This window comes from Opisthocomus hoazin, chromosome 10 (assembly GCF_030867145.1).
Source record: "Opisthocomus hoazin isolate bOpiHoa1 chromosome 10, bOpiHoa1.hap1, whole genome shotgun sequence".
Classification (NCBI taxonomy): Eukaryota; Metazoa; Chordata; class Aves; order Opisthocomiformes; family Opisthocomidae; genus Opisthocomus; species Opisthocomus hoazin.
This window is the reverse complement of record NC_134423.1, coordinates 31,263,348-31,280,475: the sequence shown is the minus strand read 5'-3', so window position 1 is coordinate 31,280,475 and position 17,128 is coordinate 31,263,348. Positions and strand designations below refer to the sequence as shown.

At 41.4% G+C, this 17,128-nt stretch overlaps 1 protein-coding gene across 2 annotated transcripts in view; it reads right to left on the bottom strand.

The window, feature by feature from the left end:
• The window catches only part of PIAS1 (protein inhibitor of activated STAT 1), a 64,074-nt gene that overhangs the window by 19,526 nt on the left and 27,420 nt on the right, over positions 1–17,128 (bottom strand). For both annotated transcript variants that reach the window (XM_075431526.1, XM_075431527.1), the window contains exons 3-6: positions 3,511–3,595; positions 2,836–2,883; positions 1,263–1,353; positions 443–577 (exon numbers count right to left, since the gene is read on the bottom strand). In XM_075431526.1, the coding sequence (XP_075287641.1) occupies positions 443–577; positions 1,263–1,353; positions 2,836–2,883; positions 3,511–3,595 (359 nt within the window). The remainder of the gene's footprint in view (positions 1–442; positions 578–1,262; positions 1,354–2,835; positions 2,884–3,510; positions 3,596–17,128) is intronic.

Sequence of the window (17,128 nt, the reverse complement as noted above, 5' to 3'; positions counted from 1 at the left end):
CCACATTTACCCAGCTGCAAGAGACCACTCTGTACTGAATGTCACATGCTGGTTACAAACTGCAGCCAACAAGATAAGGTTTGTTGAGTCCCTAAAATTAGGAAGAGCTTGAAGTCTGAAGTTAAGACAAAGAAACAAACAAAAAGAAGTTTCACAGGATGTCTTGATCTTATTATCTGGGCCCTCAATGAGTCACAAAGATAGGTGGGTGGGGGGAGAAGAGCGCGAGATCGCACCGAAAAATTTGAGGGCTACTGATCTAAGGGAGCGTTGTCACATCTGCCTAGCATAAAGTAACACAACGAAAAGAAGGAACAGTCTACTGCTAAACCATGAAGTAGTTTCTGCACAATTAAACTAGCTTATCTTTCAGCCCTTTCAAACAGATGCCAAAGCAGAAACTAATCAGCTTTAGACAGAATTATGTACCAAAATTACTTACTCTTCCAATTTCTGCAGTCCATGAAACGACGATTGTGTTTGGTACCGTCGTAGATAATCTGACAAGTGAGGTAATGTTGATTGGTCGGCTAGGTCGCTTTGGTTCAACACCATTTTTGGTTGGTGGAAGATAGCCCTAGAAATCAAAGTAATGTTTTTCTCCTCAGCAAAACAAAACAAAACAAAAAAAACAACCACCACCTGCTTTTGCCTTCTCCCCCTCTCACCACAACCCTGTCCCAATAAAAGCTGTGCCTCACCTGAACCAGGCTCCCTCTTCAATTTAAAGAGAGGGGTATGCATCAGACAATCAAGTATCAGGTGTTTCACAAGCCCCTTCTCCTTACACAGAGCCTTGCACTTTCCAAATTCCTAACCCTACCCACTGGAACATTACAAGGCACCTTTGCCATCTCCCCTTTCCCAATACTGCTATTCAACCTGCATAGCCAACATTGCCCAGTCTAACCCCATGCATGTCCCAGTACTGTAAATTGGCATTTTTCTCTTTAGTCTTGTTGGTCAGCGATGGTCTATTCCCTGCACAGACGACCTCCAAAACAGAGTCCAATTTCAGCCAGACTCACTGGATGTTTGTTAAACAAAAATTAACTGCCCCATTTTTTGAAAATGAATCTTCTGGATCTACTGGTTGGTCTCCTGAGAACCAAATTACTTCACCATCTTTTCCATTCACCTATCCATCTTCATTCAAATGCTCCAAAGTGTGAAAACAAAGGATAAATTCTCAGGCTAATTTCTGCCAGACAGTTCCTAATATTGCTATCCAATTACACACATTGAAGTAACATCTTACTTACTGGAAGGCTGCATGTTTTCCCATTCACTTTCACACACAGATTGGGTGGGAAGTGATCTTCTTGTGGACAACTGGTTTCTGATAAACAAAACCTAAAAGCAAAGAGCTTCCATCATCTTTCACTTCTAAAGTGATTTAGCGATCACCTCTCCCTAGAACAAATGTTTTTTCCACTGAGTTACAAAAGCATGACAAATCTTGCTAAACACAGTCCTCAAATTAGCTGTACAGATCATTAAGCAGGAAAGCCCCTCAAAATTGAAGGTTTGGATCAAGATGGCTGCAGGTTCCTCCTCAGATTTCTTGAATTCCTCAGACTGACTGTGACTCATTCAGACACAGAGGTTCCTCTTACAAAAGACAGATCATCCGGATTTCTCTCCTGCCATTTCTGCAGCCTGACCTCTCGATACCAGACCAGGGTTTCACAAAGGACAAAACCTACAATCTCTTCAACCGTCCCTCCTCCTTCTTCAATAAACCAGCCAGCTGTTCAGCCACAGCATCAAATGCTATCCTCCTGCCTCTGCCAAGCCTATTACTTACGTTCAGACAGTTTTATTTATTTACTTAAGTTCAGACAGGTTATTTGCTGCTGGAACCAAAGTAAGACACACCCTTCCTTGTCCTATGAAATGTGTGTAGGCCAAGATTGCGAACAATAGGGGTTCAATGGACCAAAAAGAGCCTCTCAGCTCCACTGGATTTCTTCCAGGGGACCTGCCCCATCCATGCAAATGTACCATCACATCAGGGTACAGCTCTTCAATGCAGCCGAGCCCAACAGGCTGCTGGTCTCAAAGGGGGAGCTACCTTCCATCTCCATTTTCCCTCACATACCCCTGGTCCTTTCATTCATCTGACCCCACACCAAGCCAATCCAACTTGGTCATTAGCAGAAGGCATCCTGACAAACAAGACCTGAGCTCAAAGCTCATCACACAGACATGACCAGGGAATGAAAGGCAAGACAGCCATTTTTGACAGGAGCAAGCTCTGAGGCCAGCTCTGCTCACAGCCCTCCCACAGCATTACAGAGATACATAGGATTTAATCAACTTAAAATACATTTGTCAAAACCTCTAAAGTAAGCAACAGGTTAAGACCCAGTCTGGTGATTCCCAAAGTCTTGCCTTCCATTGCCCAAAGAAAAGCAGACTTAGGGTTGCCATGCTCAACAAATATTGTTTGACATCTCTGCTAGGAAAAATAACGCTCCCTGCAAGTAGATTGTGAGGCCCAGGCACCTGGAATCTGACAGACATGGAGTTAAAAATCTCGAGCACACACACAATCTAAAATAACGACTTGAAGAAAATCAGCTGGCTATAGCTAAGTAGGTGCAGTATTCTGACATGCCAGATACCAGGCCACCAGCAACTTCAGGAAAGCTGCCCATAACAAGGACAACCAGTTAAGTCTGCCCTTTTCAAAGCAGCCATCAGCAAGCTGCTCTCAAGAAAACAACTGGATGAGACTGTTCTCCGTAAAGGAAAGCCCGACCTGCTGGGGAGCATATATCTGATCTATTTTAAAACCCAACAGCATCAAGAATGGGTGATACAAATACATACCTTAGCTGGACCTGTACTGTGAAGTCGCATTTGGTCCCAGAAATATCCCTAGAAACAACAGGACACAAGTTAAAACCTACTGTTTACACAACAGGTTCACCAATATTTTCTCAGAGTTTGCTGCAAGTTCAATGTTCGTAAACCACACCTTCCAGTATATACAGTGTATACCACACTTTCCTCCTTCTGGTCACTCAAAGCACCACTCTCAAGACATGCTAAAAGGTACAGGGTTTATTTTTCAAGGTAAATACATTAATTACTTTCTCATCTGACCTCTACCATTTCTTTTTTTTGTGTGTACTATAAGGAAAATTCTGATGGGTCACTATGAAGTACATCTTTACAGTGAGTAACTACAGAACTCAGTAAAGGATCTGACTGATGGTGAGCAAGGGTTGCAGGAAGGAGAGTTGTGTCTTTGTACAGCACTTAGTACCAGAGAAACCTGCCCAACGCTCGCTGGACAGTCGCGGTATTTAATTCTCTCTTCCTCACCCTGTTCTTGTCCATCAGTTTATATGCAAAGGAGAAAAGAATTCCCCAGAAAAGCATTCTCTGAGGCACTGTGCACACATCTGTGTTCTTTAAGACAATGCTTCAAATGAAAGATATGGTAAGCTACTTCCTTAATTTTTATTCATAAATACTCCATTATCGATCAAACTCACTCACATCGAACTGCTGATTTGCTGCACTTGTTGTGGCGTCAGTGCAAATGCAAAGCAGGTTTCTCGAAATCGCTGGCTATTATCTGATGCTAGAAGAGAAACAAGAGATCATCACTTTAAAAACCAAAAATAGAGAATAATTAACAGAACGATCTCCTTTCATTAAAGTGTCTACAGACACACGTTTTTAGAGCAAGCCCAATAGTACAACACATATCTGTTTCTGTAAACAATTTTAGAGCCAACAAGAAAGTTGCCATTTAAACTCTCCTGTAAATAAAAATACAATAAACAAACTTTATATGCATATAAAGTATACATTAAAAAAAGGGATACAGATAACAGCAAAGCCGAGACAAATCAGCTTAAGACTTTCTATCCGTCATGGTAACTTAACTCTAAATGTTCTTTGATATTAAATACAAAAATTCTTAGGAATTCTCATCAATCACACTTTTATATCCTGTAACGCACCAGATCCTGGATTAGCCTGTAAAAGCACAGAATGACTAAGTACAACACATGCAACCTCTCACGTTCCAGTAAGATACTTTCTGGAGTTAAATGCACCAAATAGCTAATATACAACAACTCCTGAGATGCACAAGTATGAAATCTGGTTTTCAAGTCCTTCAGCTCTGTGCCATAGTGGTCCACAACAAAACAAACAGTACTTAAGAATAATGAACCTGCTGAAAAAAAATCAAAGAAGTGTTAAACACCTCCAGAACAGCACCTATATCTAAGCCACATCCCTGCACCAGGGCTACAGGCACCACTGCAGTACAGAACCACACATCATGGCAATGAAAATGGCTTTTAAAAAAAAGATTAAAGAGAAGCATCTCTCCAGAGCACTGTTCAACATGCCCATAAACACACGTATTGAAGTGAAAGTTGCAAGAAGCTTGCCATTCAATTTCATTATTCTTAATAATTTTATAAGGTTATTCATAACTATATTGTGTATTAAACACTCGATAAATTTATCCTTTTTTGTTTTACTATAATACACTTCCTGACTCATCCTTGAGTGACAGATGAGTGAATACTTCAGGGTGATACTTCAGATACTTTGTTAAAAACAGCATGTGGTAGGTTGGAACCAACAATAGAATAGACATTGACTTAGTACAAATATTAACAGCAGCAATCTCACAAAATTACATTTATATCTTTCTTGTCTGACTGTTCCAAGATCTGTACATTTTATTACATTATATGCAACGGCCACATGCAGTTCGTTATCAGTTGCTCTAAAGCTAGATGGGCAAGAACAGGTAATATACACCGAACGGCAACTTTTGTGAAAATACTAGCAAACAGTATGTACTTTTTAAATCACTCAGTTATCTAAATAACTTTTTATAGTTTTATGTGCAAGTATTTCCTTTTTTTCAATAACAAGTTCTACTGTAATGTTGAAAAGCGACATCTGAGCTAGGGTGCAGCACGCAGCCACTAGTTAGACACTCCTACCTACAGTATCCAACATCTATTTTTATTTTAATACATTTTCAATTACCTTTCTTCAAAAGAGAAACACACAGAGCTTAAGATGACTGCCACTCATGTTACCACAATGTAAGAATTTGCAGGAAATATAAACACAATGTATACAATTAACAATGAAAATCTGTTACAATATTTGGTCTTCAATATAATTTTATACCTATTTATAGTCCTAATGCACCGCAGACCAGAGAACTGAATGAATTCAAGTTATTGTTTCATATTTTTACATGGTTAAAGGTGGTCTTCATCTGTTGGTTTCATTTTCCTCCCATGTACTACCTGCTTTACTCTAGAAATTGTCAGTTCTGGCTTTATTAGAGAAGTTCTAGAAGGTCTTTACAAACATCGTTGTGAACTCCAACACCTTTAATTGAAGAACAAGGCTGCTGATCATTTAACTAAGGTTACCTTCATTTAAAACTTAATTATGCAAAGGAGCTGAACAGCAATTATCAGAAGCCTACACCCAAATTTCCCAGGAAATCATCTTCCCTTTCAGCTGCTCATCTTTTCGCTTGTTTTGGTTTTGCAGCATCCCCAATTTAAAGACAGAATCAAGCAGGTAATGTGGATTTTTGCAAGCGTTAGGAGAGAGGAGCAACATAACTGTGAGCAAAACAGCCAAAGAGGTCCCAAAACTCAATCCTTTTCCTCTGTTCTTTACTGGCTGATATTAATGCAACCCTTATTTTTGCTGAAGGGTGACATGTGATCTTGAAAAGTGGGTTTCTAATTTCTACATTTGATTTCATCATGCTCTTGCACTGGCCAAATTATAGCAACATACATTTAAAAAAATGGCAGAAAATGAAAACGTACATTCTTCTGTGCTGCCATGGGAACTTTCATAATTCCAGGTTTCTTCACGAGCTATAGTCCTAGCACATTTTAAGACAGTCAATAGACTCTTCTTGAATCTAAAATTTTCCCAACAGAAACAGCCACTTGAAACTCGTAACAGTTAAAACACCACAGAAACGTAAGCATTCTGAATAACTGCACTGCGCACATTCCAGCTAACGAATTTGCTCTGAACTAGAAGCCACCCAAAGTGAAAAAGGCAAGGAGGAAGGCTCTGGGGTTGGGGGGGCTGGCTGGCTGGTTTGAACACCATCAGTTTAGGCTAAGCACAACCAGGCCCCCAGCATTTCTCCTTCTGCTGGCTATTAACTGCACGTGCACTTGTCTCAACTGGAAGCAGCAGTCCGTGAGCTGACAGATCAATGGTCCCCAGCGAGCAGAGATGCACTTCAGCACATGCTGCTTGATCTTTTCCTAGCTGTACAGCAGCATTAATATACACACACCGTGTTTTCAATATATGGCTTTTGCGTACCAGCAATCACTGTGATTACCACGGGAGCATGGCCAAATAAACAACTTGTTAATTAGGCAAAGATGATCCAAAGGCCAACCAAAAGATTTCAAAACTCTTGACAGACTGAGCAGTACAGACAGAGGAAGACAGACAAGAAGCCACAGCACTCTAAACTAAAAGAGAGGTGCAGTAAGGTCTTGAACCAGTATTAGGATACAGCTCTGCCCCTTGGACTTCCAACTGCCAACTCGAAAAAGAGCAAATTTAAACACCAATTTCCCAGTTCAGTGTGTGCTACCATAAGCAAGTCTAACCTTGAGGAACGGGCACATTTCAGCAAATTACATAGCCATAATTTGAAACTTTATATTCAGCACAATATTAAGAAATGTCGAGAACAGAATATGCAAAGAACGGACAGAATCGGCTTGACCCAGACACAAAATGACTTGTAAAAGAGGCCAGGAACAACAGTGAAAATGCTAGGCTATCGCATCTGAAAGCGCAGTTGAGTTTTACAGGGGCTGTGGTGGTTGAGAGCATTAATCCAAGACCCCAGCACCAACCCCCGGGGACAGCCTCCGAGCCACCCGCGCTGCAGGGAACCCAGCGCCCAGCAGCGAAACGGCGTCTCCAGCCCGGCCGCCAAAAGGAACCGAGGGCAAAATACACCCTCCGCCTGCAAAATCACAGCAAGCTAACTCAAGCAGAGGTCCGTTAAACACGGCAGAGTCAACAGCTTCAGAAAGACTCCACACACCCCAGCTGCAAGCCAACTGCTCGTTTACTTTGCTGCCTCACGGGCTATCGCAAAGCGACGCTGCGCGGGGCTTGGCTTGGGGGGGACGGGGGACGCGACGGGGCAGAAGGACCTCGCCTGCGCGCCCGGGGCTTGCCGAGGAGGAAGGGGGATACGCAGCAAACGCTGCCAAAAGCTGCCAAAAGCAGCCTCTGCAAGGGAGATGAGGATTGGTTTTTCCTTGTGGTTTTCTCTAATCTTCTCCCATATGTTTTCGCGCATTCTTTTTATAACCGTATCTATTATTTCTAGATCCACTTATCCTACAAACGATGCATGAAAATTTCAACAAAACACATTAAACAGAGCTAATTTAGCAGCTTTACTATGAAATACTAGGCTTCCAAGCTTATCTATGACTATACAAACTTCCCGATCTCTAAGGACTTCAGCTTTCTCCAGGAAGGGACACTGGAAATCTGGAATTTAAGAGTCAAGAAAAGCAAAGACATTTCTATTAATGCATCTGCTGTGTTTAGGAACACCACACAGCCCCTGGCAAGCCAAGCAATCCTTTTACTTTTAAAGTTCTGGAGTATGATTAAAACCAGAAACATGCAAATATATAGTTTTATATAAGAAAATCATTTTGATGGCTAGAAACACGCAACCACGCCTTGCAAACAACTATTATTATCTAACAAAAGAAAGGCAAAAATAGATCCCCAATTGAAACTGAGTAGATTAAAATAGAATTTATAATCTAATAAAGCTGGAATCTAGCCAGGACAACAGAGTTAATATGAACTTTCTTAAGAAAGTTGCCAGGAATGGTTTTTGTTTGTTTTTTCTTCATAACTGCGAATTAATAAATTTTTATAACCTTTTCTTTAGCGCTCTTTAGATGGTACAGAGCTTGGTGGATTAGTCACGAGTGGTTTATAGGCCACATCTCCTTTGCAATCTCAAAAGGAGGTACAAGGCACAAACGTCTAATGGATTTCTTTTTTTAATTTACACATAAAAAACAAAGGCATGGTACTTTAAAAAGAAACAAACACCAGGAATCACAAGCATGGCTTTACCTTCTGTTAAAAAATTTCCTGAATAATTCAGAAATCTGAAAGGGCACATTTTGAAAATACAATAAAAAGCTTTTCAAGTAGACTTACAGAATTAAATGGGTGTCAACAAGAACAGCTTCAGACAAGCCGTACAAAAATCCACTTCTCATCTTACCGGAATCTCACCGTTTTTGAGGGGGTACTGAAGAGGGGTGGGCGGAGGGGAGTACTTACTACTTCTTCATTCCTCCAGCTTAAATCGAGGAAAGGCAATGAGCAAAATCCACATTTTCTTGTGAACACGGACACACACTTGTTAAGAACCAGCACAAGCTCAGGTCCGTTGCCTCTGCAGGTCCCCACCATTAGCACAACACACTCTAAAACGCCTAAAAAGTTGCAAAAACATTACAGAGCAGAGTTTCCTCTTCAAAGCTATTCTCTTTACCAATTCACTATCACCGCAGTTTCCTGAATTATTTCATGCTTTCCTCATTCAAGCAACGATCCAACCAGCATATGGGGCTTGTATGTATTAAGTGAGAGAGACACAATTATGCCTTGCCGGTTGTATATTTCATTAAACATTTCACATGAGTAAAGAGTTTTCAAAATTGGAGCAAAAACTATTTTAATACATGACAGTATCGTTCACAGGACCAAAACACTTAAAATTCTGTATGAATGTATATACACGTGTGTGTACAGATAGACAAGGAATATGTTACTTACAGAAGTAATAATAATGATACATAAAATACCCATTTCCTACCAATTTTATTCTTTATTTTGGAAAAACCCTGTAGCACTAGAGTGAAAAAAAGAACCCGGTTTGAGTGGCTGCATTTTCTACAGCTCTAAAAATATTCTGTTCCACCTCACCAGTACCCACGGCTAAAAATAGCCACACAATCTTTCTGCAGTAAAACACCTCTTGCTGTCTTGAGAAAAAGCCAGTCTCTAAATTTCCACTGAAGAACAGATACTTAAAATCTTTAATGAAACTTATATTAGCACATTGTTGAGGTGGTGATGCTTCCTAATGCAACTGCAGCCGACCACCACACTGCCAATATACTAAGGTTAATCTTTTCCATCTGTCATCACCAAGTGCAGCTTATTAAATAGTGAAGGGCATATATTACCTTCTAATACAGAAAGATACTTAGACTAAAATTAAACTTGCACTTTACACAGCAGTAATTACCTAAGTTCAGGCCACGAGAAAAGGTATCATTGAATTGGCCTATTATCAATGATTTCCAATAATCGCATGTTTATTCCCAAAGGCAAAAATAGTTACATTGCCTAAGAGTGTCAGGACTGTAGCAAATATTTGCTACATGCTGTAAGATAAATGAGAGATGTCTAATTGGTTACTCACTAACCTAACACAGTACATAATTTTGATCAGTTAAATCTGTCAAAATGTTAACCAGAAAAACCTAAACATTGTAGAAGTTGTCAACCCAACACATAAAAAAATTCTTGCTTCTCTTTCCTACATAGGTAAGATACCTCATTTTGTTGCAGCACAGGCATTTTTCTTTTTCTTTTAAACAACAGCAAGCATTGTAACAATTTATGTTCAATCTTCCTTCAGCTATCACTGCTGAAAATTTAATCCACTGCCTCCAAGCTAGACCAAAATTACTGCATCTAGATTAAGGCATAGAAAACATTTACCTTTTAAAAAGGTAAAATTCAGACAGGCTTTGAATTATGTTCAATTTCAGCAGAAGCCAGGAAATCTGTAACACAATATTACGTACACACAGCTCCTCATAATGTAGCTTGTCCAAAACCTCTTGTATCAGTCCTGAACGGGGTTCATTTATACAGCTGCTCTTGGAGGCGAGATCAAGCGCCTGCGTACAGCACCTCGCAACGGCCGGCTGTGAGCAGCAAGCAAGCAGCTACACGGGAGAGAAACGACCAGAGGATACCTTAATGGGGGATCTACAGCATGTCGGGATGCATCATTAGCCCTTTTAAAACCACCACAATTTATGAAGTTCCTGGGTAATGCAAGTGTTTATACATAAACACTTCCTTTCTGCTAACCGCAACCTCTTAGCACCAAGCTCCCGCCATCTCCCGGGATCCAGCAGCAGTACCCTTCGAAGGACTGCCCACCACGCTCTTCACGTCCTCCTACCCATGCAATGCCTTCGTAGCATGCAGTGTGAGGTCTGTCACAGTCACACCCCTCCTGCAGAGCCACCCTCTCCCCCCGGAAGGCAGGATAAGCCTCTTGCTCCTCGCTGGGGCCACGTCAGCTGAGGCCAAAGCCAGCCCCTCGCCCCAGCCCGTGGCCTGGCAGATGTCTCAGGAGGCCCGAGGGCCATGCAGAAGCTCTGCATGCCCTGCCCAAGCCACGGGCTTCAGGAGCTCGGCCGCACCGAGCTGATGTCCAGCACCAAGAGGAATCCCAGATTCCCGTTGTGGCTTGTCACTCGCTGGCTGTGACATCTTGGCCATTTCACTCCATTTCAATCACCCATCACAATGCATGTTGCGTAACCTTAACATTTCACAACACTTCAAACCTACTTGAAGGGAAGCGTTTTAGTAAACATGCAAATCGTTGTTTCCTTGACAGTGGTGACCAGCTCTCAACCCACTTTCACAGGTTACAACTGCACTACACTCACAAACACTCTGTGTTCCTGTGAAGTGACAGTGCCACGTTCTTCAGCTTACACCAGATGAAAAGCTGAAGTCCGGTTCTGGTCAGTCTGCTGCACTTCTCACTTCAGCTCATTTTTAGATTCTGTTCAACTTCAGCTTTTAACAGTTAATACTCAGCAGGAACAGGCTGACTTCCACTGGGAGTGGGAAAGGCAGGGAGTAAAGAGACACGAAGGAGCTTATTTGAAATAGTGCCTAAATATATATATGAAAATAGCCTGGAAATACTCCAAGGACTACAATTAATTCATAAATATTACGTCTTTCATAACTCTCTACGATACGTTATATAAACAGAATAGATCAGCTGGAAACTGTGCAATTGGACAGCTATTTATGTTTGATTTTTTTTTTAATCAGTCACGTATTAGAGCATTTCTGAGCAATGAGGATTTCTGAAGACCTACAGTAAGCATTAAGGGACAATTTCATGCTGACCTTCCGTGCCAGAACTCTCTGCCCTCACAGCCTACCTCTGTGGAGTAAATATCCACCTACTCCAGCTCTCCTCTCGTCGCTGCCCGTCCTGGGCCCACAGATCTCCACCGCACATCTGGCCCATCATTTTACCAGAGGGAGGGAAGATCACCAGAGCATCTATACTCAAGCCACTTGATTTCTTTAGACACCTAACTATATGTCCCAAAACTCCACTGCTGCCACTCAGGCTTGAAAATTTTAGCTTCTATTCCTAAGAGCACCGACAGCAGTTAAGCACTTCAAACAAACAGTACTGAAAAGCTAGCACTGCCACGTCCCTACGTGGGGCATCCTGCTTCTAACGCATTTTCACTCTCACCAAGAAAGTACTAAGTTTTATAACACTAACAGGAAAGGCAAAAACCTAAAGTTCATGATTAGATAACAGAGTCCCTAGTAAGCTCTCTACCAGGATTAGCATAACCCGTATCACCTTTTTCTAAAAGCCGCTATAAAGGGAAATTAAAGTATCTCTAGAAGATTTCAAGTTACTGAAGACTTACAAGTCCCAGCAGCATTTCCAATGACTTGTAAGTGATCTCAACATCCTGGTTGCAAGAGGAAATCTTAAAAAATACATAGTGCAATAGCACACCTTTGTCTCTTACGATATGTGAGCACCACTTCTAGGCCTGAAGCTCTCCAAACACTTAAAAGGGATACCACTCCAAGCTTAGATTGGTTCACCAATGGATAACCATTAATGGATTACTTACATGCTTTGAGTCAACCACGTGATTTTCCGTAATTCTTTCTGCTAAAAGCTTTAATTAGAATCATAGAATATCCTGAGTTGGAAGAGACCCATGAGGATCACTGAGCCCAACTCCTTATCAAATTATCAATTATCAAAAAGAAATCCTAATTTGATCTTGGGAAGCAAAGCGGCTTCCTAGATCCCTTCACATCCCAGCAGCAGTCTCTGAAAACATCCATATCCTGTAAGGTCCTGGAATTTGGGTGATCTCAGTTCTACGCAGGAGGAGATTGAGCAATCAGCTAAAGTGAGCCGTAATAAATTATACTCCTCTTCTTGGAGCAGAAGAGCCACCCGGTTGGTTAAAGCTCTCTCACATTTAAAAGAAACAGACTCTAGACTACGGAATCATTCTCTATACATGAACTTGAGGCACACCACATGCAAATACAAGTTGAAGCCAAAAAAACAAACTGAAGTGCACTGCAACTCTAGTTCAGCTACAGCACATGAACAAGACAGAGCGACTATTTCAGCTTACTCTTGCACAATTCAAAACTGCAGAGCCGGAAGTCAGAAAGCTCAAGCCCGAGTTGAGAATATACTGTTTTGTTGAACTTCCTCCCACAAAGTACATTTAAAAAAATAACAAACACAGAAGACAGTAAAAGCATGGCTTTCATATAAACCATGATACCGACTGCACAGAGCAACAGATGAGCTTACTGATCTATTAAAGGGAGAAACACTTGCCAAACAAAACTTCTATAGTTTCCAGCCTAGATTTTCAAGTGCAGTGAATTGTTTAATTGTTTAACAGCTGTGCCTTGAACTACAATCACCCTAAAATCCTTAGGATTTTAGTCACATCAGTTGCAAGATCTGTCTTCAAGAGCGCAGTACGTCCAAGTAACCATGATCAATCACAATCAAAAAGAAAATATCAAGGTAAATGCAAGTCAGAAGCCCCAGTGCTGGTTAGTAAGCACGTAATTCTTAAGGGCAGGCCCCAGGGGTGATATTCTGCCTGTTGGAGAAACCCATTAGAGTCCACAGATATAGAAATGAAACCAAGACCTAAGCAAATCAAGACAAGCCTCAGCAGAGCCACTGGAAGTTCCTTTCACCCGACGGAGCCAGAGTCTGGAGCTGGGCAGGCGGCACACAGTGCTTTCTGTAAGCGATCCTCCGATTCCCCAAACAGCCTCATGTTTGTCTCCTCCTTCCAGGTGGGTGAGACCTGGAGGTGAAAATCCCGATTTCCACAGCTTGGATCTGAGTTTCAGTGTTGTGTCCACATCACTTAAACCTGAAGCACAGCAAATAAATTGCAGGGCGATCACCCGTATCCCATTTGGACAGCTTTTAAGCGAGTAGCATAGCCCACAGCCTCTTTAACCCTTCACACTGAAACAAAAAGGTTAATTTCCCTTTATAGGTACAGACCCATAACCTAGTTAAAAAGTTTTTTGGAACAACTACACAGCTAAAGCAATTAGGAATGACATACACTGCAACAAGAAGTATTTTTAAGATGTTATTTAATTGTCCAACGTCCCTCCCATAATAATCTGGCAGAATTTTGGTACTGTTACTCATCTCACAGTAAACACATTTCCCCACACAAAAGAGATCTTATCTGTGTGTTAGAAGTTGCTTGTAGAAAACTGGTGCTATGCTTAAAAAACAACCAATTAGTGTCTGTGCACTCAGGGCTGAAAATAGGGAAAAATTAAGTGAAACCTGCAGCCTCACTTGAGAAGCCAACACCCCAAACTCTCCTATTTAAAGGAGTTTCTATTCAGAAAACAACAGAGAAGTCAAAATAATACGGCAACCTTCATACACTCCATCAAGGCCAAACTGGACAGCTTTTCCTCCAAAAAAAGCCCCAGTCACTATCACATCAGATCATGGTTAACCACAGGGCAGAGTGCTCAGACTTCTCACTAGCACTGCAAGAGTGGAGTACAGCGTACAGCTTCACCCACCAACATGCATTTGCAGAATACAGGGCATTCCTAGTTGGCTTGTACACAAAACCATCCAACACAGATGCTTTCCCAGTTTTAGAGTGAGGATGACTAATAAAATACGGATCGAATTCAACAGCTCCACTGAACATGGACAGATATCTCTGTCTCAGATAAACAAGCCCACTGACCGTCTTCCTGGGAGTAAAGAAAACGCTGTCCTCCCCCAACAGCACAGCCAGCATTAACCATAGTTGTCCGTATTAGCCACACGGCTCCGAAAGAGCTACACAGGAGTTGTGTACTTGAAGCACTCGGAAGGAAGCAAGAGACTCTGCTATCTTAGCAGAGTAACAGCAGAAGAGTCCCACCAGCAGCAGGGTCTAGCTGCTATTTTCAGTTCTTTGAACACAAGCAGGTTGAGGTAGAATAGGCTGAGTTTACGAGTTCAACTAGCTAGGCAAGTCTGCTCTTCTGCAAGCATCCTACTCACTGCTACAAGCTGTACGGGCTGCTGTAAGCCACAGAAAGTTTAAAAAAAGTAAGTTAACCAACAGCCTTCTAACCTGAGCTTGCCACGCATGCTTCAGCCAGCCACGCTCAAGCAATGATCCTCAATAGCTGCTGGTGAGCAGGGTACGGATGGATAAAGCACGGCACTTCCCCCTCGCCACGAATCCAGCCCAGCGAGCCATCAGCATGTGGATTTTAATCACAGTTCAGAGCTACATTTTGAGGAAGCAAGTGTAAGAAGGTAACATCCATTTCCTCCTTTTGTTCTTGACATTAAAAATAATAGTTAGCAAATTTAATTTCCGTATCTGCTATTCACATTAGCTTGTGTACTACCCACCTACGTAAAATATTTGGGTACAGAATGCATATTCGAGTGCCCTGCTGTGCAACTCCCTTCCCTGAGGCTTTGTCAAATTATGGTTTTTCAATTTAATAATCACTTCTCGATGGGACAGGAGACTACTATAGCAAACCTTCCAAGCAATTCCACTTTGACTTGGGAAAGACCAGGGAGAATCACAGCCAAAGATGTGCTTTGCCCAACTTTTATGTAATGACTATCATTTCAGAAGAAGCTATAAATCAGCCGAGACAGCACTCATTCTCTCTGTCTCACACACATGGCTTCTTTGTGTTCCGCTAGGTTCCATTTTAAGCAGAGAGATAAGTATTCAAAACCCCACATCAGGTCATCAGTTTGTTTTTCTGGTGGAGGGAAATGGAGTACATTCAAGTTTCTTATCCCTACTCCACGAGGAATCTGGTGGGAAAAAGCAAGCAGGAGATGCTCAAACGCTGGCCAAATGCCAAGAAGTTCTGCATGTTTGTAATACGCATCTGCCATTTGAAAAGAAAGCCAGGGAACCTAGAAATTTGACATTTGAGGAAACGCACATTGTCTGCAGCAGTGAGAAGGATGCCCAAAGCATTTGGGGCAAATATTCGACAGATCATTTAAGACTGTTCTTAGTTAGAGTATCAGTAAATGTATCAATACAAGTCTGCTCCATACTTGCATTTAAAAGTCCTAAGCTGTAAGCACAATTGCTTCAAGTTGTTTTGAAAGTGTATAAAGCTGCATATCACTGGTTATTAACACAATATGTTTTTTCATTAACATATATATTTTTTACTCTAAAATACCTTCATGACTTTTACAGTTAGAAAATTTACAGTCTGCAGCAACATCATTTGCCACTACAAAAGGAAACAACCAACCATTTCTCATATGCACGGACACTGAAGCTCTCTCTTTCCCAAAAAGCACAAGAAAAATAGCTTTTGAATAGTATTGCTTCAGACGAACAGAAAGACATCTGCAGACAGGATGCGCATACCCTGAAGTTAACTGAAAGGGCAGAGATTGCTTAAAAAGGTATCTGGTTGGAATTTCACCCACTTTCATTTCTTACCGTGACACTCAAGAGTCCAGAAAGGGGGAAAAAAAATCCTATTGTATCTAAACTCCTCAAGCAATACAACATGACAGAGCGTGAATCATGATCTCTTCATTTGCGGCCGGTTTGTCAGACATGGAGCTGACAGCAAAGCGCTCTTACCGCATCTAGGAATAAATGCATACCATAATTCCTGCATTGGAATGTCTTACTGAAATTACAGTGTTATTTTTAAGTGTTTATAATGTAAAAGTGATGAGACACATACTGAGTACCTAATTATCCTGTACCACCAGCATTGCCTGGAATGCTTACTAATCAATTAGGTTTTAGACTAAAGCTAAATAGATACAGTATACCTCTTAAAAGAATACCTGAACCAGCAGATGACATTATTAAAAGCTATCTGTTTTCCCCCCTCAATGTCTCAGTTATAACAGTTAAAACACACAAATATGCAAACAACTGTGCAACATACTTCAGAAATCTGCAGACCACCATCACCACTCACGTATCAGGCCTCCCACATCCCTGTAGCTGTTCAGAATGCTAATGTAAAGTACCTGCTCGTTCTTGTTTACTAGGGATCTCTTTTGCAAAGGACTTATTTTTCACTCACCCACCATCTCCCCGTACCTACTCTCATAAATCTCCTCCTCCTACCAGCTATTCTCACAGTGAATCTCTTCCAGGGTTTCAAGACAGCAGAAGGTTCCAACACAAGCAGCCCCTCCAGAAATCAACAGAACTGTTGTATTTAAGCAGTATTTAGGAGTATTAAAAGTTAACCGTGCTGTTAAGTGCTGTGTGGAGCCAGAGCCAGAAAAATCACACATTGTTATATAACGCTCTGTAAGCATCAGATTACTCTCAGCAGCTACGCAAGTGATTTATACCATAATACAAAAGATAGTTTAAAAAAAAAATAGTAGCCACAACTGCAAAAGAACCACAAGTCTTCCCAAACTCAGACGTTCAGGCTGTAATGGATCATAGCAAATATCTAGCCTGGCATTCTTTCCCAGCACAGAAGAGAAGATTTTGTGGGCTTGATGGATTCGGCGGTATTTTTGCTTTGGTTTTTTTACATAATTAAACTCTACGCTCTGTAAGAACTACTGAAAGCAGACAGATTTTTTCCTTTTTCCAAGGTTTAGTTTGTTCCTTGTCAAACTCACCCCTTAAATACAACGGATCTTTGAACCATATTTAGTGGCTCAGCTAAAGCAACT